The sequence below is a fragment of the Chaetodon auriga genome, chromosome 22 (genome assembly GCF_051107435.1).
Source record: "Chaetodon auriga isolate fChaAug3 chromosome 22, fChaAug3.hap1, whole genome shotgun sequence".
Lineage (NCBI taxonomy): Eukaryota > Metazoa > Chordata > Actinopteri > Chaetodontiformes > Chaetodontidae > Chaetodon > Chaetodon auriga.
Genome location: NC_135095.1, coordinates 16,338,832 through 16,365,705, shown reverse-complemented (window position 1 = coordinate 16,365,705; position 26,874 = coordinate 16,338,832). Strand labels below are relative to the sequence as shown.

The following is a 26,874-nucleotide window of genomic DNA, read 5'->3' as shown; positions in this document are numbered from 1 at the left end:
ATCTGTGTGATGGAAGAAAGGCAACACAGCGAGCCTTCAACAGTCAAAGGGGTCAACGTCGAAGCCCCCGGTGCAGTGGGAACATCTGCTTTCTCTCTTCTGACATGACAAGGTTCTTTATATAGCAGGATGTACCAGTGAAGGGCACATACAGGGATGTTTGGAAGTACAGACCATGGGAATCAAAGTTATGCAATAGAGCCAGGAACCAGCTGCTCCGGCTGTCTTCTAGTGGAGTCCTCCCACAACCAGTCTGGTGATTCACATGATTCAGACAGACGGAGATTAGAGATTTTTAAAGGCTGCCCTCTCACGTAATGTTGCTCTGCGTCCCATCACTCCTCCGAGCTGTGTCAGTTAATATCAAAATTATAAATACGAACGGGGCTAGCCAGAATACATATTTTATTAGGCAGAGAAAATACTGTTCAGAAGAAGAGAAACACCAAAAATAAATTTCTGTCATACATCATTTCCTCTCATACAGCGTAGGAAGGTCACTAGTACATCAAAGAGAAACAAACATCGCCAAACTACGTGTGGACGACCTCCGCGGAGAGGTCAGATGGATACTGTAGCACAGTCAAAAGCACGGCACGGCTCAGGTGTCATTAAAGCAGAGCATGATCTGAGGCGGTTCTTGATCCTCCACACGATGAAAACACTGAGAGACGAGAGCAGCAGGTGGCGCTGCAGCGGGGAGTTCGTTTCGTTCTCATGTGACAGGCAAATCAGCAAACATGAGGCGTCAAAGTGAGTAACATCAGCCAAAAAGGTGGTAAATACACAAAGAAGAGCGGTCCTCTGAAGAAAGAGGAAGATGAGGGGCCTCGGCCGAGTGATGAAGATCTCCTGAAAGAGGCAGAGAGGGAAGGCAGCTGGGGTCGGCTTTTGGCAGCTTTTTCTGACCGGAGCTCTGTGGACCAGTTCTGGGGAAGAGAGGGCCGTTCCACTTTTTCCCATGTGAAACACACAAGCCGAAGCGAGGCAGAAAAACCCTGCTTGGACTCCTGACGCGCACACACATGCACACATAAACACACACGCACAGCCCCTTCAGACTTTCAACGTGACACAATCAGACTAGTACACAAACATGCACACGTATACAAAGGCAGAACTTTACAAAGTCATGCAGATGGAATGTTTTGATATTTCTGTCGTCTGACTCAAATGTGATTTGCCGGCTGGCCTCAAGTCTATTTTCATTAGAGGGGAATTATGGGGAACTACCGTAACTCAGTCTAGGCTGCAGTGATAGACTGGAAATTTGCTCCTGGAAAACTTCAACACATCTGTCTTCTGAAGGGGGAAGAAAGAGCAAAGGGGCTTTAAAAAGCTGAATTTAAGTAGCCTAAATCACAAACTGTGATGTTCACCTCAGATCTCTTTTGAATTTCTGGATGAGAACCCATCGCTGTGTCTGAAAGAGGTAGTCTGATCCAAACCTAATTACACCAGACTTCAAAAAACAACTTAAAGGCTTCTCAAAATTTCCTTTGAGCCCACTGGAAAGGGCATCCTGAGTACCGACACTTTTTAGGCGAGTCATGCTGATTCTTAAAGGAATAGTCTGACATTTTGGGAAATATGCTTATTCACATTGGAGAATATGTAGAGAAGATTGATACCACTCCAGTAAATGTTTAAAGCTAGCCGATGGTAGTGAAACTGCTAGCCTGGCTCTGTCCTTTGGTTTCCCCATTGCCAGTCTTTATGCCAAGCTAAGCTAACTGGCTGCTGGCTATAGCTTCATATTCACCACACTGACAAGAGCGTGGCACCTCCTCATAAAACATGGCAAGAAAATGAACTGGTGTGTGTCCCAAAATATAAAACGAATCATCTCAATTATAAATGATTTCGGTTTACAATTAACGCTTTTTTCATTGACTTAATGATTTTTGTATAGCCAAATCACGGAATATTCCACTAAAGTTCGCTTTGAATAAAATGATTATAATGGTTTTCCCTTTTAGAGAGCATCAGTGTACCCAAGCAGCTCAACAGAGGAAATAGTTTGAATATACAGAGTAATCATAAAGAATGATCAGAATCACACAGAACAGATCGGCTTTCATCCACTCTGTGAACTAGACTAATTTAATCTAATCATAATAATCATGGTGAATGTCTTATTTCTACAAACACAATGATGTAAACTCAAGAACGACAGTGGCGAATGCTCGTCCATGTTCTGGCAGTGAGAGACACCGTGATTGGACAGTCCAGACACAAACAGCATCGTGCCACGTTGCTGCGACCAGTGGGGATTGGAGGAAGTGGCCACCGCCGTCGAGTCGGGCTCACAGGTTCTCGTTGGTGTCATGTTGGCACTGGCTGTCGGTCGCAGGGTTCAGGAAGGGCAGCTCCTCGCCGCAGCCCTGCAGCTTCAGGACCTGACTGCTCAGGTCCAGGCAGCACTGTGAACACATCATTTTACTGCATCAGTGGTTCCTAACATCAATCTGAGACGGGAAAATCACTCAGTTAATTGTGATTTTCTTTGCAAATATGAGGATTTACTGCTATTTTCTGCTTAATATCATTGTAAAATGAACATCTTTTGGTTTTTTGGATTGTCAAAACAAGCAATATGAAGGTGACAGATCAGTCTGTATCCAGTAATTGGTAACTTTGTATGAGATAAATACAGTATTCTGTGCACTTATCGTACATGTTGTATACTTAGTTGTAGTTTTAGCTCTCCTGAGTGTAAAAGCGTAAGTTCAATTGAGATTTAAGATTATTTCTAGGTTATCCAGACAGCTGAATTACTGATCTACTGCTGCACATGTTCCATGACAAATATGTTGCTTACAGTTAGTTTATACGTATGATTTATTTATCATATATGAAGATTAAGTTTCGTATCTCTAAGCCCGTCAGTAGAGAGCAGGGTTGCGCTGTTTTGTCTGCAGCCCCTGTGTTTCGACATTTCAATAAACCCAACGATGATTTACACCATTAATCCTAATTAATTACTTTATTGTTTATGAAAGTTTGCAGAGAAAGCTGAGCACAAGAGGGAGCTCGGAGGGAAATTACAAAGTCCTAAAGGGCTAATTTACAAAATTAGAGCTCATGTTCTTTTCATACCCTGAAGTCTGTAATTTGATTTTTAGGAGGATGTTAACCAGATGCAGCACATGTAATATTGAAATGAGACATAACACTACTTCTAGATTGCTGGATAGTCTCTTCGTGGGGGTTTAAATTGCATTTCCAAATGTGCACATTCGAAATCCCATCTCACAGGATGTCCTCACTTGAGTCTTATCTGGGTTTTACCTGCACAGCAGGCATCTAACAAATAGATGTGGCACTAAAATAAATCTACCAGCCTTTCCCCTGAACAACACCACATCCAGTACATCTCTTTTTAAGGATTCATGCTTGTGCCTCCGTCATTCCCCTTGAAATGTTCATTTCTCTGCGAGCATTTATTTTTCTTCTTCTTCCCTTTTGGTTATTCAAAGCCATTTCTTTAAAACAACACACACCAGAAGACACGATAAGGCACAGCAATATTAGCAAAGCAAATGAGGACCTTACTTTAAGTTCCAGCAGAGTCTGAAGACCCAGGCACAGCTCAAACGCCTCATCCTCTGAAAGTGAAAGTGGAAATGAAAGATAAGGCGAGAGGAAACCGAATGTTATTACTGCATTATGAAAGGAACTCTGAATCCAGGTTAAATCATCAACACAGCTAAATTATTCATTCTTGTGTTAACGAGTGCTGATAGGCACACTGTATGCAGGCCTACTTGTGAGGCTGCGTAGGACTCTTGTAGCAGCAAAGTGAGAGTTTAAGAGCCAGAGGAGAATTTAATGTCTGTGAAAGAGTCAGGCTTAGGGACTGAATCAGAGTCAATCACTGGGGCGGAGGAGCTGAGGAGGAGGTGCAGAGAAGAACTGCAGCATAAATAATTGTGTGTGCGGTCGTGTTCTTTTATCTTTCTGAGGACAAAATGTCCCCATAAAAAGAGCAAGATCAGAATAAATCTTCAAAGTAAGAGCTTTTTTGACCACGTGAGGACAATAATATCTACGGTTTTATGGTTTGGGTCTGTGGAAATAACACTTGACTTGAAGGACACATTTGATATTTTTGGGAACACATTAATTCACTTTCTTTCTCGAAATCTGTGCAGTAAACATGAGGCTACAGCCAGCAGCCAGGTAGCTTAGCTTAGCATAAAGACTCGGGGAAAACAGCTAGATTAGCTCCGTCCAGAGCTAACAAAATCAGCATGCTAGCATCGCTAATGATCACCAATAACATTTACAAAGTCTTCCCCAGAAAACGTGCGCAAACAGCTTATTATGTGTATTGTGAGGCAGCGGCCTCCAGTGGCCATAATGATTATAATGGGAGGAAGTGAGGCAGTGCAGCATAAAGAGCAACCAAGTCCACGTATGGAGGACGTGCAATGGTGGGTCAATCAAACGCAGCAGTTTCACGCAGGAGACTGTTCAACTACATTAACGTACGTACGAAACTTAAGCTACACAACAAACATATTCATTCAGACCCAAAACACGATCTCTTCCGAAACCTAGCCAAGAAGTTTTGGTGCCTAAATCCAACCAAACTGCGACATCTCACAGCGTTAATAACGTGTTTAACACAGCGACCGTTTCACATAGTCACTGAACGTAACTCATAAATAAAACTGCTATTGAAGGCAGGTTGCTGTGCTGCGTTCATGGTCCTCGCTGAATTCACTTCTCTCACACCTGTTCATTAAAGACTTTACTGAAGGGGGAAGGGTTTTATCTTTCCTGGGGAAAATTCTCACCTGCACAGCCGAAAACAGACACACGTAATGAGAAGAAGAAACTGAAAAACCTTTGATTAGTCATCTGAATAAGTGTCCTTAAAGGAAAGCAGCCTTCTTCATCGAGCAAAATATTTCAGTAAACTGTCTTAAATACTTGGATTTTCTGTTTGTGAAGTCTGGTTTCTGTTGGCTCCTTCTTTGCCTGTTCGGCCATGGGAACAATTACTGTTTATAATAATTATCTTCACTTGTTCTTTTTCAGCATCAGGGGAGTTTTTTTGCCTAAAAAGACTCACTCTTAGTACGGCAGATGTAAAAGCTTTTATAGCTGAAGAGCGCATACAACATTATTGTGTTGCATTTTCAATATAAAGTGAAAAAATATCTGCAAAAGAGACATTTATTTACTGGAAAATATTGTTTATTACTGCTTTAACATATTCTTATCGACCAGCTGTCTTTTTACTCAATGGTTATTTCTGCTTGGGTGCTTTCAGAGGACAAGGTAGGATGTACTGTCTGAATGTTAAGTACCGAGACGAGCACATACGCTACACAGAATCTCTTTTAACAAAACCTCTGCAGAAATGACACAGCAGGTGAACTCATCATTTTCTGCTGGAGTTGTTTTTCTGCATTTATACATAAGATTAGTTCGTTTGGATGACTAGAAAATCACCCACGGTAAAAATACCAAGTTTTTAGCCACGCTAGCAGCAGTTCAACAACTACTGGATGGTTTGCTATAAAATTTGGTGCAGATATTCATGTTTCCCAGACGATATATATCCTAATGCCTTTGATGACTCCCTGACTTCTCCTCTAGTGCTACCATGAGGTTCACGTTTGGTTAAACTGTTGGTTTTGCTTTGGTTTATGACCAATCACATGCAAAAATGACACTCCCATCAGCCTCAGCTGCACATTTGTTGAGTGTTAATCAGCAAATGTCAGCATGCTAGCACGCTAAACCAAGATGGTGAACATCAGAAACACACAGATTGTGTAAAACATGGATGTAGTCTCTGTGACGTCACCGATAGGTTTCTCCTGGCTGAATTCTTGGCTAATCCAAAAATGGGCAAATAGTCATCTCTTAGGTGGAGTGTAGGTGGAGTTAGGGCTGAATGAAGCCTGGTTGTTGAAACCTAGCAGCTAGCTGTCACTCAAAGCGGCCATGCATGATGAACAGGGAAATTAGTAATTGTACCACGATGTAAACATGCTTATTTCTTGACATTTTAATGGGGATTGACTCCCTTTTGATGCCAGCCTCACGTGGCCATTCGAGGAACTGCAGTTTTTGGTACTTAAGCGTTGGTCCCATTTTTCAGCCGGGAGGCTGCTGCTTGGGTAAACATTACACCTCCTAAACACCAGCATGTTAGCATGCTGACATTAGCATTTAGCTGAGAGCTCTGCTGTACAGCCTCACAGAGCCGCTAGTAAGGCCTAGACTCTTGTTAACCAAGAAATCCCAAAAGATTCAAACAGTCTGACCTTTAAAGTGCGAGCTAACGTTCTTACCTTTGACAAAGGCTGAACACTGGACCGTCTGTCTGCCCAGCTGAAGCTGCAGACCCGTCACTGAGCTGCTCACACCACATGGTGAGCTGTCCTGAGTGGGCACCAGTCTAATTACAGACACACAAATCAACAACCCCAAAAAACCTTTCGGGACATGTCATTTTACACAGTATCTATCTCAGAGAAAAGATTTCTTCATTACATGTCACTCTGTGATGAATGTCATCAGCTTTTTATTAAAATGTCAGTCAAAATTTGTGCAGCTGAGATTTTAATAATATTTCAAGACAAACAGTAGATCAGTTTTATCAGCTCTTACCGATTACCTGTTACCTTTAGAGATGATTTGAAAGTGAGGTGAGAATAAAATGTCACATCCTCTTCACACTCTTAAGTCAGTACACAGGCTGAGCTTTATTTGGCATTTTAATGTCCTTTCCTAAAGATGAAGGTGATATCAGGTCTTTAAGGATCTAGAAAAACCTTCCCAAAGAGCTTACAGGCTGTCATTATTAAATCTGTCCTATAACTTCCACACATATCCTGTTATCATTAGACTTTTTCTTGGTTTTACTTCCATTCTTTATCTCTATTTGCTTTTGGTTGATTTGATTGTCAGAGCGCTTTGTAAACTGCTGTGAAAGTTTTAAATGGCGGCAGTTGATGTGTGCGTGGTGAGTTTTCTTACCCCAGCCTCTGGCAGCAGGAGGTGGAGATGTGGTTGTGTTGGCTGCCGGTGTTGATGGATGCCTTGACTTCAGTCTCGCAGCACTGTGGGGAAGACAGAGGGGGATTTTGGTGTCACAGTGTGATTTTCCACTTAGGTCTGGCAACGCCACATGTGAGGAAACAACAAGTCACCAGAGCACATTAACACAACTCTGGGGAGCCTTTCAGAAACGCTGATCTCTTTTCTTTTGAATGAGGCCGTTCGGCTGCCTCTTGCTCGTGAAAGTGCCAAACTGAAAAATAAAGTCCAAGTCGACAGTTAATCAACTTTGCACGAGCAGAACAGAGCTTTCATCGGTGCAGCGCGCCCAGTCCTTGTTCTTTGAGCCAAATGTAATTCTGTGTTTTTCTCTTGATCTGATTTGATTCTGTGTTGGAGCCTTAAATCACTCCTCTTCTGTAAAAGCCTGCAGGCATTTCAACCAGCACCCCAACAGTTAATAATCAAGTTATAAATAAATCAGCCAGGACACTCGGCGTACCTTCAGAGATCACATGAGTTTGATTAATAACTGATCTGTTAGGCTCCTCTTGCTGACTCTGTTTCCCAACAAGATGCCGATTCTTCAGTTTGTCGAGTGCACTTTGATTTTTCAGACTTAATGATCTCAAAGTGTCACTCCAGCATGAAATATTAACCAAGTGAGTCATCTGAGCGCCTTTAACTCATTAGTCAACCAGATAAGTCCACACTGAAGAGGAAAGTGATCTGTGATAAGTCACATGACTCATTATAAAAGCTTGAAAACTCACTGAGTTAGCAAACAGCCGGTGAACATAGTGAAGCATTTAGCGGCAGATATTTATGACAAGAGCAGGTAGAGACCAAAAACAGTCACAAAAGAGTGAATAATGGGCTTGTTGCACTTGTCGAAGGAATGCTAATGTTGCTAATGTGAATAGGCAATTGCCTGATAGCAAGTTTACCTTATCAACTTAATAGCTTGTGTCCCAGAGTGCTGCAAAAAATCAGTTTTTGTAGGTTTAAAGTGATAGTTTGACATTGTGGAAAATACATTTATTCCTTTTTAATTGCCAAGATTTAGATGAGAAGACTGATACCACTCTCTTGTACGTCAGTCAAACATAAAGCCACAGCCAGGGGACAGTTAGCTTAGCTTAGCTTGGCAGAAAGACTGAAAGATGGGGGGACACAGCGAGCTTTGTTCTGTCAAAGTTCACATGGGTGTTATGTGTCATTTCCAAAATGTCTGTGCCTTTAGTCTTTCACATTTTTCCTGATTTGGATTGAAGCTCCAGTCTTACAGTTGTACCGCTAACAGACAGCTTGTCCTAATTTCAACTGAGGTTTATCTTCTTCTGCGCCTCGTCGTTGCTCCGGTGCCTTCAGGGCACTTCGTGTCACAAAGACGTGTTTCGTGGGAAGCGGAGGAAAGTATAGCACAGCAGACTGTAGTGTGTTGCCTGTAATGGCCTTTTTCTATTCAGTAACCACTTACTACGTTTGTGGGAAAGATGAAGTATATGAAGTATAAAGTAGTGGCAGAATGACGAATGCTTTCAGGACATATGGTAGCTCTGCATGCATGTGAGATAAGCAATATGCTGCATCGGCCCCACCCTGCAAGTGTGTATCAGACCATGTATAAATTAGAGTGTTTTCCATCATGAAATGCAGATAGATTCCAGCTATATTGCCGTATGTCTTTCGTAATTATTTCTTATGATTCTGTTCTTGGATGAACTGCACTTCAGGAAACAGTAATGTTTCTGGTAATTTATATTTATGGAACAAGGTTAAATCCTCGCTGGCAGAGCTGTCAAAACAGTGGACCTTGACGAGCTAAGAATACTAAAATTGTAAGCGAGCTTATACCGATCGAGTGGATTTTTGAAAATGCAATCATTTTAAACACTCAGAATGAAAGCAACACCTACACACTGACTCCAAACCACAACACCACAACACCCAAAAACAGAAGATGTATTTGCATGCATTCCCATGCAGGACTAAGGTAGCACGCTGCCAGTGCAGTTCACTCAGTGTCCTCCCCGAGATACAGTTTACTGACACAGGACATTAAAGGGTCCTGCATTTCATCCTCTCAGTGCTCGCACCCCCTCAGGGTGAATTGTAATACCTGCGGTGATTCTCTCGCCATCATCGGCTCAAAATATCCATTCATTCAACATTTTAGTTACATCAGGACCTCCAAATCAGCCTCAGATGCTCATTGTGTTCAGTGATATTAGCAACTGTTAGCATGCTATCGTCATGCTGAGCTACAATTGTGAACATGATAATCAACACACAGTACCTGCTCATGTTAGCATTGTCACTGTACAGCGTCATAGAGCTGTTAGCATGGCTGTAGACTCTAAGCCTTGTCGATATATTGGAGGTATTTTTAATTTACTGCCTCATATGTTTGATGTTTTCTTGCCTCTGTGTTACCAGTCTTTGGGATTCATGTGCTTGTGATCGACTTTACATTGCATACTTCTTGAATTGTTACCCATTTTGAGTTATTTATCACAGGTTTGGATGAGCCTGTTGGGATGTGATGACCATTTTTGAACAATTTGATATGACAGTTGATTGATCTGGATCAAATGATTTGCTAGTATGCAGACGTTACTGTTTTCATTGATCACAATATCTGATACATGTGATGGTGTTACGTCATAAAAAAGCTTTGAGCCCCTTTTAAAGTCTTATTGAATCGTAATATGTTAAATTCTGAGATTTATAACATCTGCCGTGGCTTTCACTGTCCAGCACCCATCCTGCTTCCTGTTTCCATATATCTTTCTCTCCCCGTCACCCCCGTCATAAATCAATACCTTATCCACTTGACCCGAGGATATTTCCCACCTTGGAAATAAACATGTTCAGTTTCCGTGAGCCTTGTTTTGATCCCTCATGCTCTGTACAGACTGAGCTGAGCCCCCTTTGTCCTCCCAGGCACACCGGCTTATCAGCAGGCCCACAAACCTGCTCTTTTGTCTCAGTCCTGGCGGTGCAGAAATCCCTCTTTCTCCCTGAAGTTTAAAAATAGCTGCCGAATGAGTAACCGAGGAACGCTTTGCATTTAATAAGTTGATGATAAAACCGAGCAAAGCACAATGAGTAATAGGGGAAAACGCTGAATCTACCACAAGTGGACGAAGAATTTTAAGTGCACTCGCACAGGCAGAAGCTGTCCGACACAGTTTTAACTCTGCAGGGAATAACAGCTGTTTGATCACTGCAATATTTTCTACCAAAGAATTAAAAATGTCTCTGTCCTTGGCGTCACACAAGGCTGCAACTCTTATCAGGATCCAAAAGGCGCGAACAGGAGCTCTTTATCCCCTGGAGATAAGTCATCTCCAGGGTTAGGGTTAGGTTCCTGATCTGATGTCTGTTTTTAAAAATCACCCTTTCAACCAACATTGTGTTAAAACATTAAGTACCGGCCGTCTCTGGTGGCTCCATGTGAAAAATTTGCTGGAGGACAGACCGAATCGCTCATGAGTATCTTGCATGACCTTCCTGCATACATTAATGGCTGGAGTGTCGAGAGCGCGTCGGTTCGGGGACCACAGGGAGCAGCTCCATGTGAAACCAGATAACCATTAATGCCTAATGTGTTTCAGAAAAGGCCGTTAATAAAAGGCTCAGATTCTGAGTCACTGCATGCATAATGCTGCCGTTTTCTGCTTTGTTTCGTCTAATGAGATTGTTTAAAATGCTACGCGGTGTTACCCTAAAACACAGACTGACGATGCAGGCGCGGTTCGATCGTTTAAGTGGTGCTTCACTGATTTTTATAACCCTCATGATATCATCAGGGTCATGATGTCATCAGGATTATGTCGCACTGATCTTGAGGCTTAACTTCTTTTCAGCAGAAAGCGTTGTGTGTTTGTGTGTGTGGGGCTGTATTACTCATCTTATGGGGACATAAATCTGTTTACACAGTCACATTGTGGCGACTGATGTGGACTTTGAAAGAAAACAAAAGCACAGTTGAGCTGCATTATGGGAAACGTAGGAACTGGTGCTTGACCCAAACTGGGGACCAGTGTATCTCAGCCTAGGCTGCTTAAATTTGACCACTGTTTTTTAAGCTGTTTCCTGTCAGTGTCCCTTATCTTAACTACAATACCAAGATCTTATTCCCAGACAAGTTAGACAAATATTCTGTAATGTGACCACAAACTTAAACAAGCCACGCTAACTTAACGGCAGAGGTTTGTGGCCATTGATTAAAAATATAGTCTTAATTAGCTTGACATGCGTACAAACATGCATAAATCCAGTGGGCCCGAGCCGTCGTCCTCAGGGGGGTTTAACAGCTAATGTGGGGTACAAGTGGGAAAAACTAGACATGTTGGTTACTGCATGTGTTTCACTAGGCCACTGCACTTCTCTCTCTATTTTCCCTCTTTCTGCTGAGGCCCACACAGTTTTTTTCCATTTCAAGCTCTGGTGCACCTGCTACCCATGTAACCTACATTTAATCCATTTGGATGCATGTGCACATGTTAACCAGGCTGGACTTTTAGTCACTGCGACTCAGCTATCTGTTGTTCTGATCCAACCAGGCGGCGGCCGGGTCCTGCCGAGCTTTTGATGTAAAAGGAGAATAAATGAAGAGTGGGATTTAAGTGATGAGTCATCGGAGCAGAGCAGTGCTGTCTTTGTATCCTCTGGTTTTCACTTTTTATATTAGAAAGCGTTGAATGTGAGCAAGGGGAGCATTCAGCGTGGTACAGTACCTTGCATTGAACAACCAGAGCTGCGAGGAGGGTCGCGCTCTCCGTGCCCTCGGTCCTCTCGGCTGTCTGTCTGGCTCCGGCCTCGCTGCTGTCGTCCTCCTCGTCCGACCGGAGGCTCCTCTCGCTCTCCTCCAGAGACTCCCTCTCCTCCGTGGAGTCGTCAGCTGTGCTCTCGCTCCTCTCCTCGGCGTCGACGGGTCCGTCCTTGGTGTCGGCCAGCGGGGAGCGAACCCTGGCGCTGGGGTCCCGGGCCTCCCCTCGCAGCCGCGTGATGTTTCCCTCCAGCAGGCGGCGCTGGACGATGCTGTGAGGTTGCTAGAGGGGGAGGCGTCAGAGAAGGGACGGATGGATATTTTTCAGTGATTTCGAAAGTTTTCTGTTTTGTGCCCCTGCTGAATTTAACAAGTCACAGAAAATCCTGCGTCACAGGACAGGCGACGTCTGCTTGTCTACCCTTCTTTGCCTGGTGAAAAGATAAATATTTACAGCATATTTATCTCAGAGACAGAGTTCGTCAGCTTGTGACGCAACATACATTTAATCTGAGTAAAGAACAATGTGGGTCATTGTGTTAAAGGAACATGTCAGAATCAGCCTTGAGGCTCCAGATTATCTGCACATTGAGAGAAAATTCTATTCTGCTTCCACATCAGCGGCGACAAAGCTTATTTGAGTTTTTATTTCCAGGGTTTGATTACCAGCAAGTAAGATTTCTGTCTGCGTACCTTTCCTTTTTTCTCGTGTCGGTACATTTAATGAAAAATAGGCCTGTTTCCTCCTCAATCGAGTCATGTGACGAGGCTAACGTGTGCAGCTGATGTGTGAGGCGCGGTATGGGTCGATGAATGGTCTGTACAGATAATGTCAAAGCATTGACATTAGTGTTGATTGAGCTGAGAGAGAGATCATTTGTGTACATGACGTAAGACTCGTGTACGATTGCACCCCTAAATGCTGCCTCTGCATGTTCTACAGAAAGCTGATTTACAGTCCTTATCGGTCAGATTTGAGCACTGGCCTCGAGAAGAAACACTGCGTCCAGACTTGAGAACCGCAAAAAACAGAATTACTTATCACCAGTTTTTGGTGCACTGATACATAAATGTAGGTACAAGGGACAAAGATGTGAGGCCTAAAGCGTGAGGGTGTAGCACTGTGGAAACGTAAATATGATTTACACAGCAGGTTTTTATAAGCCAATGAGTACCTGGTCTGTAAGTCGATGCCTGTGGCTTTGGCGTGCGGTTCTGCTCAGTTTTGGATGCAAAGGTTCTGCCTGCATGAGTCACACAGACGCAAATTCTGAAGCCAAACGTTATCACACTGCAGCAAGTAAAGGCCGTTTTGACTATGGATGCTGAGGTGAGGTGGAGGTTTAAGCTCACTGGCATTTCAGAAACCCCCCCGCCAGCACCTCCTCCTCCTCCTCCTCCTCCCCCTCCTCCTGCTCCCCACACAAAATGACACACACAGATTTAAATTGCAAACTTTAGCTTCAGTGAAAAAAATAGCTTTTCCAAACCACCTGAAATGAAGGTCACATTATCATGTCATGAAAGCCAATTCAAGGCTTTCAGGTCCTCACTGTCATCAAAGGATTTCTGCTATAATTTTCTTTATTTTTTTTGCTGATACACAATCTCAGGTGTCACCTGGAGTCTTTTATTGGACAGAAGATGTCGTGCACACTGTAGAGTAAACTGACAAAGAACTTAAGACAATGTTTGGCGACAGAAACACTATTTCAGAGTAATTACAAGAAGCTTGTCGCTCACTGTTGTAGGTCTATATATTTAATACTACTGCATTGATCTTGATTAATGACACATTTCCACTGTTTCAAAACAACATGTGGCCACCGACTGCCTTTTCTCTCTGCATCATACAAAAGCAAATTGTATTTAGGCTGCCTGTTCCTCCGTAATCACATTGCTGTTCACCAGTGCAGAGTCTGGGTACAGACTGTCGGACAGCATGCAGGTCACCCAACACCAGCACAGTCGCTGCATTAATAAAACACCAAGCAAAGGGTTATTTGAACGCTCAGATCAGCGGGACCTTTAACCTCACCTGTATGAACAAACGTATCGTGAAGTAATTTTAGTTCTAAACATGAAAAAGCTATTCAGGGTAATCCCACAGAATCGACGATGAGAATCAGCTCTAATGCCCTTGATGAGAAAACGTCTACGAAGACCAATTAAAACAGGTAGATGGATATGAACTGTTTAAATATATTATACTCATTTCTATCTCCAAGCACATTAAATCATTTAGGTAAGGTCAGCTTAAGCAAAAGGGCATCAGCACAAGCTTCAGATGGGCTTTGAACAGGGATAAGAACTTACAAATAGATGAGGATCGATGAATAAAATGGCTCCTCCACAACCCAGAACTGATACTTTAAAGTGGCTTTAACCTTGATTTTTGTATTGACTGTGGATCACATGACGTCACTCGTGAGTTCCCAGGATCCTGCAGCACGTTACCTCCATTACATCGTGTGTGTGATGTAAGTTAAGTACATCACGTAAGTTCTCTCATGTGTGTATGAGTTCAGTGTCCAGCTGAGGCTGAAGGAAATTCAGTCTTTAGTTTTGGATTGAAGTGTTTAAGGAGGACATTCTGAATTGTTGCTCAGTCAACAGATCACCTAAGTCAATCTGATTCACCTTGTCTTCCTCAAATTTCCTGGAAACTCCTCCTGTGGACTGAAGTGTTGGAACAACAGACTGATGAACTGCCTTACCAGCCAACAGCGGCATCTGTAGAGCCCTGAGATCTCAGTTTAAGGCTCTGGGCTTAGTGCCAGTCTCACAGTGACATCCCCATCTGCCCACCTGTTGTCCTCACATGCTTTGTATGACTCCGTCTTAAATTTCCACCACCGGCCCTGCACACCTGTTGCCTCTCCTCCTCTCCCTGATTCAGAGAGCCTGCAATCACTGTGCTTTATAGAGATTGGATTGTGTGTCCACTTCACAATGTTCCTGTTGGAGAAAACAACCCTTTAAATGGCGCCATTGATGCTGCTCTTATGGCGAGTGGTCGCAGTGATTTTCACGGACTGGAGCGATTTTTCTGGGTCATTCTGAGCTGTTTGACCCCATCAGATGTGCAGCCCTCATGGGCGGTCTTGTAGGAGACCCTTTATTTCTTAGAGCACAGATAGCAAAGCGGCTGAAAGGACGTATTTTTGAGAGCTCCGTGAAAAAGACAGGATGTGTGATTTGTTTTTAGATGACATTCTGGATGATAACAATGGTCCATTACGACTGCAGACCCTCTTTTGTCTGTCCGGGGAACTCCATCCAGCAGCTGTGATTGTGTGTCTCTGACCCTTATTGAGAGAAAGCTCGAGCAGGAATAGAAAAGATAGAAGCGGCCGTTCTCCTCCCTGTTTACTGGTCATTATTTGACGTTCCCCTCTGATTAACATGCACACAGCAGTGCTACAGTGTGCTCCTGAGCAGAATTTGAATGAAGATAAGGACGATTTCACGAGCTGTCAAGCGGCAAGGAGACAGAAAAACATGGAAAGATAAATAAATAAGAAAAGGCTTCAGGGCCCGAGAGAGCAGGGCTTCCTAACCTCCACACGGCTGTAATAATGTCATCTCATGTGTGGCCATGTCTGAGTGTCGGCCGCCTCGCTCTCTGTGTGATCTGTCATTATGTTTCAGTGGCACTTAGTGTCAGACATCCATCCCCAGCTCGATCCAACACCTCAGACCATCGACAAGTCATTTTTGGCGGCCGGTCGGGTCAAAAAGCACCGAATTGGCAAAAAAAAATGCAGCGCTTTAAGTAAAATCCGTTTCTCTGGTAGATCTTCACTCCATCCAGCAGGCTTCAAAACAAGAGCGCTTCAGACTCGTAATCACCACCCGTGTCACTGAGTTCGATTTAGCCTGTTCGTTCCTCTCTGAGCTCCAGCTGTGGCTGAGCAGCTCTTAGCTGGTTTTTAAACAGCCAGCGAAGATGGCCTCTCCTCCTCTTCACTCCCCTCCTCCCGTCTCCTGGTTTCCTTTCCCTTCCTTTCTCTCCTGTCCTCCCTTTTCTCTTCTTGTCTCCTCTCTTTATCTCTCCTCCTTTATCTGCCCTCCTCATTTCCTTCCATTACTGTCTATTCACTTCCTTTTCTTTTCCTTTCATCAGTTCTCCTCTCCTCTCCTTATGTTTCCTTCCATCATTCTTTTCCTCTCCTCTCCTTCCCTCATCTCCTTGTTTCCTTTCCTCTCTTTTTTCTCTTCACCTCTCCTCCTTTCCTTCCTTTCCTTCCCCATTTTTCTCCTCTCCTCTCTTCTTCTCATATCCTTTCCTCATTTTTCCTCTCTTCTCCTTCTTTCCTTCATTCTTTTCCTTTCCTTACTTTATTTCTCCTCTCTCCCTTTCTCTTCTCATCACCTCTCCTCCTTTCCTTTCCTTTCCTTTCCTTTCCTTTCCTTTCCCTGTTTCTCCTTGTTTTCCTCTATTTGCTTTCTCCTCTCCTCATTTCTCCTCTCCTATGGTTTCCCTCTATCACCTCGTATTTTCTTCCCTTTTCTTTTTCCTTTTGTCCACATTTCATCGTCAATTACATTTCTTCCCTAAACAAACCCAAACCCGGAGCCTGAAATAAGAGTACTTGTACTCCTAAAAGTCATCCTCTCCTCTCTGCAGGAGCTCCACTAAAATAGGAGCTTTCACGTTGATCTCCTCGACACCTGAACTAATCAAATTCAATCAGGCTCCACTTCAGATGACTGATTTGTTTTCTACTGTTGTCCTCTCGACGTCGGCCTCTTCCTCTGGCCTCATAGATTTTCTCTGTGCGTTCTAACTATTCTCTGCCTGTCAGCTGACCTCTTCCCCACCCCAGCACTTATTGGCTAAATCACTCATTTAAACATTTAATTATCCTCCTTTGCAAATGAAAAAAGCCAACTCATTAAAGGGGAAGCAATCAGTGACAGATCAAGGTTTATACGCGTCTGCCACAGTGTGAATCAGCCAAAGCGTAGAAAATATTATTTTAATGAAATTGCTTATGAAGTCTGGTGGCACACTGTTTTTATTCAGGAGGAAGGAAATCACGTCCAGTGTGGAGAAGAAGGGTTTGGTAAGAGTACGACTGAGGGTTTTCTTTGAGCGATGTTTTTCTCCTCTGTGCTCTCATGAGACTGCAGGGAAGCAAAGATTGAATCTGACAACAAACACAATGTAATTTCAGCCTTTTTTCTCGTGGTGCCGCTCCCTGATGGTTGGTGTCTGTTTTTGTGAGCCCTGACTGCTCTGGGGTCAGCTCGCGAGCAAACTGCGTTAGCAACATGTAGCTGCTAGCAGGCGGCGTTCGGTGCTGCCACATGCTCAGCTTCTGTGGTGCAGCTCAGGGGTGAATTTGCCGATTTTCCACTTTACATGGTTTGATCTTTTTCTGCTTTTTAATATAACATGGAGGATTTTGAACAGTGAGGCCGGACAGTTAAAGGGGGCACAGAGGAGTGCTGCAGTTTGTGTTAAACCTGGTCAAATCTGAACACAAGGATATCATCTCAATAAACATCCGTAAATATGCTTTGAAATCATACAACTTCTAACCAGAAGTTGCTTGAGAATCATCACATTTTTAGTTTTTCTTGAGTGTCAAAGTAATCCAGCGACAGTTCACTGTACATCTACGCGTACGCTGCAAACAGGAGCTGCTCGTAGCTAATTCTGCATAGTTTAAATGGTGACAAATTTACCAAAATATTAACAAATATAGGCTCAAAGTAAGACAAAAGATCATATATAATATAAGCTGCACTTGCTGTATGCTAAACTGTGTGGAGAATCACTTAATACACTCTCATGTGAGACAGGTTTCTACCCTGATGACACATCTCGAGGTTTCAATGAATTTCTCACCTCATTCTACCGACTGCTTGTCAACACGCTGAGAATATGTGAATTGGCATCAATCATATGGCCTCCGTGTGGATTTACCCGTCATGAAATCTAATTGAAGACAGCAGGCAGCACTGTCCCATAAAGAGTTTGTCTATTATACATGATGCAGGTGAATGTTAAGCTTCATCTGACAGTGAATTGTTGAAGCAGCTGAGGAGAAATTGGCATCGCTGAGGTGTAATCTGTTCTTCATTTTTCACAGCCTGCCGAGCGATTTTGTTGGTCATTCATTTCTCCTGATTGTAAGATGTGGCGTGGATATTGTGGCAACTGAAGAAAGCTTTCACTGTGTGTTTAACAGAGGGTTAATGGCACTTAGATAATCTTGTGGAATCGGTTACTTATTTCAAATGGATGCTTAACAGTCTTGCAGATGACGTCTTTTACCTTTGCACTGGCTGACACGCTCCTTCATTAACATAAACACACAGTTTATTTCAACTCATCCCCACGCACACTGCCCTGCTGCTGGAAAGACTCAGTGGAACACCAAGTGTGGATTAATCCGCTGCTGAAAATAGTTCCCAACAAATACACTATTTCCCCCTGTTCCCCCTGACGATGCTCTGTGAGGTTTCTGTGATGTTAAAGTCGAAGCATTTCAGTAGGAATGTATTGAACTGATGATTACATGAGGTGTGTTCGCACTTAAATGGCAATAAGTTGAATATTTCTGAACAGATATGAGTGTAACTTCCTCTTATTCAGGCTTGTTTGTGAGGCGTTGAAAAGAGAAGTCATGTTTCTGACACTACTCCAGAAACAGCAGGATACTGGTGCGCGTGTCACCACGTTGAACTGGTCTGACTGACTCTGTTCCTTTGAGTCTGTTCATACGTGGTCTGTTGCTGGTTTTGCTGATGTGAGCCCTGTGGTGACCCCCTGACCACTAACCAGTCTAAACCAGACTTCTGCCAGTGGGACAGAAAGACAAGTGTTTATCTATGATGCCAGCATTCCTCCTCCTCCTCCTCCTCCTCCTCTTCTCTTCCTCTCAGTTTCTTTTTCTCTGTGTTTCTCCCTCTGTGAGTCACATTAGAGGCTAATTGCCATGTGGACTAATTATCTGACAGCATCAGGCTCCTCTCTCTCATTCAGCCAATCACGTGAGCGTTCTAATGCCCTCTTTCTCATTCTGATGGAGGTCCCCAGCGGCTGACTTCCTGTCGCACCGACCAGGAGGCTCCGGCAGCTTCGCATCTGCTGCCTCCACTTCCTCCTCACTCTTGTTTTACATGTCCGTCCTTTCTTTTGCTTTTTCTGACATTGCGTCTCTTCTAAAATCCTGCGTGAAATGTCATTTTTAGACGAAACTCCAGGAGGTAAAAAGACATTTTGCTTGAGATTTTGGAAATATGCTGATTCGCTGGCACCACTCTGGCATCTGCCCTTTAAAGATGAAGCTACAGCTAGCAGCTGGTTAGCTTAGCTTAGCACAAAGACTGGAAGCAGAGGGAAACATCTCACCCGGCTCTGTCCAACAGTCAAAAGCCATCATGTAGCTATTTTCATTTCTAGAAAAATGAATCCATAAATCTTCCCAATAGCGACGGCTAAAACTGCTCGCCATTTAGTCGATCAGTCCATCAGCAGAACTGTTTTATCTCATTGTAAATTGAATGTGTTTGGGTTTTATGCTGTTGGTCAAAGTATTTGAAGCCAGAATCTTAAGCTATGGGTACTGGTGGTGGACATTTTTCATCATTTTGTGACATTTTATGGACTTAAGGCACTTTGGAGGCTGAGGTGTCCCACCTGGCCCCATCTAACAAATAAACAAAATACTGCCTCTTCTTCTTCTTTTTCTTCATCTTCTTCTTCTTCTTCTTCTTCTTCTTCTTCTTCTCCTCCTCCTCCTCCTCTTGCTTCCTGTCTCAGTATCTCCTCCTCTGTCGTTGGGGTTGTTTTGTCGTTTTGTTTTTGTCAGGTATTTTTAGCCTCCTTCCGACAGAGCTCTGAGGGAGCAGCTGAGGGGAGTGAGTGGATGCCGCCCATCCACAGCTCCAGATGACACAGAGCGAGACAGGTTCACACTAACCTCGCTCCAGCCCACCTAATTGTCCCAGAGCTAATAATAAAGCTGGCATCTGAACACATTTAGCGTGGTTTGTTTTGGAGGGAACGGAGGAGGCAAAGTCCCGAGAGCTGGGCGATCACGCTGAGTGACACTGTCATGTCTGCTCTTCACTTTGAAGTGCTACTCTGCCTTCTGGGAAAAATCATAAACAATTGAGTTCAGAGAGTGAATCAGGGTGTACATAAAAACCTGCTCCAGGATGAGATGTGCTGCACATCATCTGCTGCTTTTTGAAAGAAAAGGAGATCGCTAAGTTCTCAAAGTTTTGGTTTGACAAAAGCATAACACCTCTCCGCGCTGGTTTACATCTATTTGAGAAATTTATAAGCAGGTTTTTTGACTTAAATTGAAGATAATATTCAGTAAATCGGTGCTTAACTTGTATTTAACGCTCACAGCAAAGGCACACTTTTCTGCTTTCCATCTCTCAGTTCCGTCTATGCCACAGCTCCACATTCAAGCCCAATTCTGTAGCTTTTGATCATCCTCAGAAGTACCTGGAGACTCCAGTCTCTCGATTAGACAGGCCACACACACACACACACACACACACACACACACACACAGGTTTCAGGCTCACTCATCTGTAACAGAGGGACTTGAGCAAACGGACAGCTAAGCTGCAGGGAGAAGAGGAGCGAGGCTTTGCAGCAGCAGACGAGGAGCGTGCAGCAAAATTAGACCAATACGACATTTTAAAGGACGCTGTTCTTGTGTTGAAGCTTCCTACGAGGAATATGTGTGTGTTTTACATTTTACCAATTTCAAAAAAGAGTAGAAATATTTACTTTTTATGAAAATTTCATTTTGACTATGACAGAAAAGTAAAAACAATGACTAATGATAAAAATTAGCTGAAATGGCTCTTTGTAAGGGAATAATGAAACATTTTCTCTTACAGAGAGGTAGATCAAAGGATTTATAAATGTAGTGTAGTAAAAAGTACAATATTTCCCTCTTATTAAAAAATAATGCAGGAAGCATAAACACAGAAATCACAGTAATGTCCTTTAACATTTCTGATCGGTGCAGTTTTGCTGCTTTAAAGTCCTCTTTCCTCTTCTGACATCATCTCCCTCGTTCTGGTGCATCTTTGTGGAGCAAATGTTGAGTTTGTACAGTAGAAAACGGTGAGATTACGCAGCGATTACACAATAACTCGGTCCATGCTGAGCTCAGGTGTTACTGTAACTGCACTCAGATGTTTCCAACCCAATCCCCCAAACACACATATATACACTCATTCTCTCATGTTCGCTCTTCTTACATTTTGACCACATGTGCCCACACAAAGCCCTACATTGTGTTACATAACGTGGCCCCACTAAACCACACGTCCTCCTTGACCCCCATCTCCTGCCGTCCCTTCCGTCTCTTCGCCTCCATCGCTCGTGCGTTCGAGTGGTGTATTTTGCCCTTTTCATGCTCACTGCTCCGCTTACTCCACGACACAACATGGCTGGAGTGTTGATGCTGCTGCTGAGAGTGAGACGACCTCAGGCTAAAGAGCAGCAAAACAAATTCACTCTTACATAAGAGGCTCTGCCGCTGAATTACACACTGGACCGGACAGGACTGTGAGTAGAAATTAATAGGAGGAAAGGCGATGTTACAGCTGAAATGTCTGTGTGTGACATAAAAGCATAAAAGCTTAATTTATACTGAGTTTAAGTAGCCTAAGAGCATTGTGCAGCAGCAGACTGTTAATTTGAATATTTGAAGAAGGAGCTTGACGCTTTGCGAAACATGCTTATTCACTTTCTTGTGAGTCTGATGAGTAGACTGACACCATTCTCACATCTCTTGTGATTAGTAGGCTATGGAGATGGAGTCAGGAGGTGATTAGCGTAGCTTAGCATAGGCTGGAAGCAGGGGGAATTGGCTACCCTGGCTCTCTCCAAAGAGAACCAACAGTAAAGATGCATAAAGGACGATTTTTGGTTTGAGCAGCACTTCTTCCAGCTGTTGTTTGCTAAGAAATTTACAGCACGTAACTCTATGTACAACCACAAATGTGTCTTTTTATGTGCATTTTAAACAAACAGGATACACCATGTTAATTAGTGAGCTTTAGCGGTGGTTGGTAGGTAGATTTTGTTACTTCTGGACAGAGCCAGGCTAGCAGTTTTACCCTGTTTATGCTCTTTGTGCTAAGCTAACCGGCCGCTAACTGTAGCTTCGTATTCACTGTACAGATTTAGAAGATTTATGGAATACAAAGTCTAGATTTCCAACATAAATGCCTTTTGCACAGCTAAGATAACGTCCCCATCTTAATTGACAAAGAGGCCTATAATGAATCATGCAAATTCTCCAGAAAAGGGTAAAACAATCATTTCTTGTCAAAGATCTGTCTGACATTTTAGGTATGACCTTTGTTTATGGACGCCACATGCCAAAAAGTAAAAAGGCCTCACGATTCTTCAGCAGTATTGTTATTAGATAAATACAAATAGAGTGATTTATAGTCCGGCAGCCTACAGACAAATAAATGCTTCTGACAGCCTTATCCAGATGATCTCATCTTGTGTCTGTGAGGGTTTGGCATGCAAGCCACCTCGGAAACACATCATGCTTTCTTTTCATTTAGTCCATGTCTATTCAGAGTCTGAATGCTGTAGCTGGCTGTCTGCGGAGGAGAGATACAGGCATGGCGGAGGGCTGCTGGCAATTCCCCCCCCAAAGTTTTCCAAAGCTATTCTGACATCGAAAATCACTTGTTACAGATGCAATACAAAATGTGCTGGGCTCCCTGTGGCCACATCTGCTCCACAGACAGGGCTTTAGATAACTGCTGAGATGAGCTTCATTCTGTCTTCGAGGAAAAGATAATTAGTATTATGATAAGAGGGTTTTCAGTCCCCTGCAGGAGATGTTGAATCACAGGCTGCCAATGGATGATTTGTACACATGCTCCTTGAATCTAATAGAGTTTTGGGGTGTCTTATCTTGATGTAGATGTTTTTTTCATTTTGTCTTGAATAGTGTTTAGATGTGCAGTGTTGGAGTCATTTCTGTTGCCTAAGAAACTCTTCCTCCCTTTACAGGAGTAAGAAAGAGTCTACAGCCTTCGCTAGCTTCTCTGTGTGGCTGTGCTAAATGCTAACATTAGCATGCTAGCAGCAGAAAAAAAACAGAACTTATTACAATTCTATATAACAGCCTACTTTTCTCTTGATATGGAGTAACAGTCTACAGCTATGCTAGCAGTTCTGTGATGTTCTACTTAGACACAGATGTGCTTTAAGCTAAATGCTAACATGCTCTCAGGGACAATGCGAATATGCTTATGTTTAGCAGATATCATGTTTGCCATGTTCACCATCTTAATTTACCGTGTTAGCAAGCTAACATTTGCTCATTAGCCCTAAACAAAAACATTGCCATTCAGTAAAAAGGTACAGCAGAGAAACAATGTTTTTTTGAGTTCAATAACATCTATTTATTATTACCACACTTGCAGTTTTAATTAGATGTTAGCTCAGAAACACAGGGTCGATAACAGAGGGAAGAGATAGAAAACATGTCTGTCGCTAGATTACAAAAAATGTGACTCAGTCAAAGAAGAAGAGAAAGGGGGTGTAATATTTCTCTAGCAGCAAATGTTGGTATTAAAATCTGGCAGACCTAAACGCATCACAGTGTGACATTCACACTGCTAGTGCTGCTTCCCAGTGCCTGTGAGTGACTGTGTCAGGGTTCTTGGAGAGCTCTGGGGAATCTGGGAAGCCGCCATCAAACCAGAACTGTGTCACAGGAGAGGTGGAGTAATAAATTGTTCGGATTATTACAGGGAGTTCCTCCAGAGTGTGTAACAGCTTAGGTTTAGGAGGCTTCTGGAGGAAGAGGAAGGGAAGTGAAGCAGTCTCACTTGACGTGCAGGACTATCTTTCATCCTATATGTCAGCCCTGAAGTGTGTGTTCCTGAATGTGTAATGACGTCTCTCTATATTTGCAAGCCCTGCACAGTATAGCGCGGCGTTCTTTCCTCTGTATGCAGAGTGCATGACTCTGAATCTTTAATGACTCTTCCTATGATGAATTTCCTTTTCAAGGCTACACATACATACAGTGAATACAGTAGTGCATTGCTTACAGGAAATGGTGTTCATGCTACTGTGTTCAGAGTGGAATGGCTCCTCGTGTATGAAATTGACAGTAAAATAGACAATCAGCAGCCGAGATGCAGCCAGTCTCTGTAGAGCTGACATGATTAGCCAATTACTCGATTGGTCGATCAACAGAAAAAGAATTTCTTTGTAAAGTGGAAGCAGACGACTTTTCACCCCCCCACCCCCACCCCCCCAGCTTTTGGAGAAAATAACCAACAGATTAATCGACAGTAAAAATAAGTTAGTTGACTAGCAAAGTCGCAATGAGATAATTAAAGGGGAACTCCAGCGATTTGACACGTCAGAGTCTGTTTGCAGATGTTGGGAAGTATGACAGTGGAGAAGTCTAATAAATTGCCTCGAATGATGTCACTTGAGTCAGTGTTGCGTGTGGCTACAGGCTACAAGTTTGAAAATGAAAGAAATCTGAGTAGGTGGGAGTGAGGTCATCAGATATCTGCTCCTCATCTCTGCTAGCGCCTCGAGGCTACATTAGCTGCTAGTACTGTAGCATAGCACACCCAAATCTCTGACTGAACTGCCGGCAGTCAAGTTGCATTGTGGTTAATGAAGGCATCAGATTTTAAGGAGTATACGTTGAATAAAAAAGCTGCTTCTGCCGCATCGATTTGAATCTTTTTGTTTTGCTTTCTATCGTGAGTCTGACGGTGTGATACAAGTGCAGTGCTAAATCGGTTTAGAGCTCCTTTAAAAATGATTTTACCACCTTGTACCATCTCTCAGCCACTGTCAGACGTGCTGCTACAGAGTGTACAATTATGACGCCTAATTCCACTCAAATGGAACCTTTAACAACTGCTAAGCACCTGGCGACACGCACAGCAGCCTCTCCAGTCAAGTGAATGATGAAGTCCACTCACCAAGTCTTTGGATGTGCCCAGTCTCTTCAGCCCGTCCAGGGGCAGGAGGTCAGCTGAGTCCTTGTGTGTGAACTGGGTGGCCTGCTTCAGACGCCTCTGCTGGTGCAGGATGGCTTTATCCCGGATGGCTAGCTCACCTTTCTTCGCCTCGCTCATGGTCTCGGACTGTGAAGCAGTTCTTTCTCTGAGCGCAGAAGCTCGGAGGCTGTAACCTCGCAGCAGCGGTGGGAGCTCTCCGAGTGGATGTGCGGAGAGGAGGGAGAAACCCCACGAGGCAGCTTTTTAAGGATTGCTGCTTATGTCCTTTTTAAGGCAACAGAATAAACCTGCAGATGTTGCCTCTTCCACCCTGTTTTGCCCTCTCTGAAAAGCTGCTGTCCTTCCCTCTGGGCTCTCTCTCTCTCTCTCTCTCTCTCTCTCTCTCTCTGTTTGTAGTCCTTAGCATGTATCTGTCTCAGCAGCGTTAGGAGCTATTGTCCTGTCCTGGATGCTCCTCTGATGCAGACATGCATCTTCCTCAATGTCAGGATCTGTTCTGTCTCTCACAGGCTGTGTGAGGCTGTGGAGTAGGTGTGACTGAGAGATTGTGTGTTTTCCCCTCCCCTCAGTGTCGTCTGTCCTTCTCCCTCTCTCTCTCTCTCTCTCTCTCTCTCTCTCTCTCTCTCTCTCTCTCTCTCTCTCTCTCTCTCTCCTTTCAGGAGTGTATTCTCTCTCTCTCTTCCCTCTGGACCCTCCTCTTTCTCTCCGTCACACACTCCACACTGATGCACGTTCACCCCTGAATACAGACCACATTCTCTCACTTGAGGAAACACGCACAAAAAAAAAAACACAATCATGCATCAGATTCTCTACATTGGGCTTTAAACTGATGCTGTAACACACAGTCTGTCCCTCTATCTTGTCCCTAAGCCTCATACAGTTTGCAGTTTTGCAGTATTCGCCCCTCCAGCAGCGACTGGCCTTGGCGGCCCCTCGCTGAGGAGGTGTGAGAGAGATCAGTGTGATCTGACCCCACACAGAGGATCAATCTGGACCATTGATGGCAACAATTGATTTCCTCCGCCTCCCCTTTGGCAGCCGCGGTGAATTAAAGAACCCAATTTCTACCATCCGTCCATCTGCCAGCGCCAACAAAAGCTAAAAATACCACATCCGTATGCGCTCATGACCTCTAGATGATGACATTTTTTATAGCGGCGGTGATTCAGCCTCCAGGTACGGACGGCTTCATTGCATTTATGTTTTTAGAAAATGCTTGTTAACATTAAAGAGCTGAAACAGGAGATCTTATTTTAACATACGCTGTGTATTTGAAGGAGCGAGTCCTTGTGAAGGTGAGGTGGAAAACACTGTATGTCTGCTGAGATGAGCATGTGCTGCCCCCTGCTGGGCACCTCTTTTCTGCTTTTTCATCAGCATTCAGCTGCTGTCAAACTTTCTGACTTCAGATGACATTTTATAGCCACAGAGGGAGAGATGGAGTTCCTTCTGAAGATGTTTTTTAATAGATGATGTAATTTTGGAATCAGTTGTTTTGGGAAATAGTGACAATACTATATATATATCTCCAAAAGGGGAACATGAGGGCATATTTGATGGTTTTTATTGGCCTGAATAAGAGTTTTGATCAGCAGTGGTGGAAAGTAACTAAATGCATTTATTCAAGTGCTGTTTTAAGTATAATTTTGAGATACTTTACTTGAGTATTTCCGCTTCATGATACTTTATACCTCTACTCTACCACAGTTTGAATGGAAATATACTTTTTACTGTGCTATATTTACCTGTAAATGCACGACTTTTACTTGTAATGGAGTATTTTTACAGTGTGGTACTTCCTCCACCTCTGACCCTCAGCTGCCTCAGATTCACTGTCACGGCTCGCTGGGACGCCTGAATAGAACAAAGCCGTCATTAATGCCATTAGTCACACCTTTGCTTGTCCTGCTGACTAGTCAAAACGTCTGCTGTGAAAAAGCTTGATTACATTCAAAGTCCTAATAAGGATTATTTTTCTGTCACTTGTCCCGCCTTCGACAGCGAGGGAGACGTCAATCAGACAGCCCTGAGAGGAGGAATAATGAGCCACATTAAGTGGGAACACT

The 26,874-nt window shown here is 43.5% G+C and overlaps 1 protein-coding gene across 1 annotated transcript; it reads right to left on the bottom strand.

Annotated features, from left to right (window-relative positions):
* Positions 1 to 388: 388 nt before the first annotated feature.
* Positions 389 to 25,382, bottom strand: nrip2 (nuclear receptor interacting protein 2). The gene is made up of 6 exons (XM_076722490.1): positions 24,767 to 25,382; positions 11,766 to 12,080; positions 7,000 to 7,082; positions 6,312 to 6,418; positions 3,556 to 3,608; positions 389 to 2,423 (listed from the first exon to the last, which is right to left on the bottom strand). The coding sequence occupies exons 1-6, from the start codon at positions 24,920 to 24,922 to the stop codon at positions 2,307 to 2,309; spliced, it is 831 nt and encodes a 276-aa protein (XP_076578605.1). The 5' UTR covers positions 24,923 to 25,382; the 3' UTR covers positions 389 to 2,306.
* Positions 25,383 to 26,874: the final 1,492 nt, after the last annotated feature.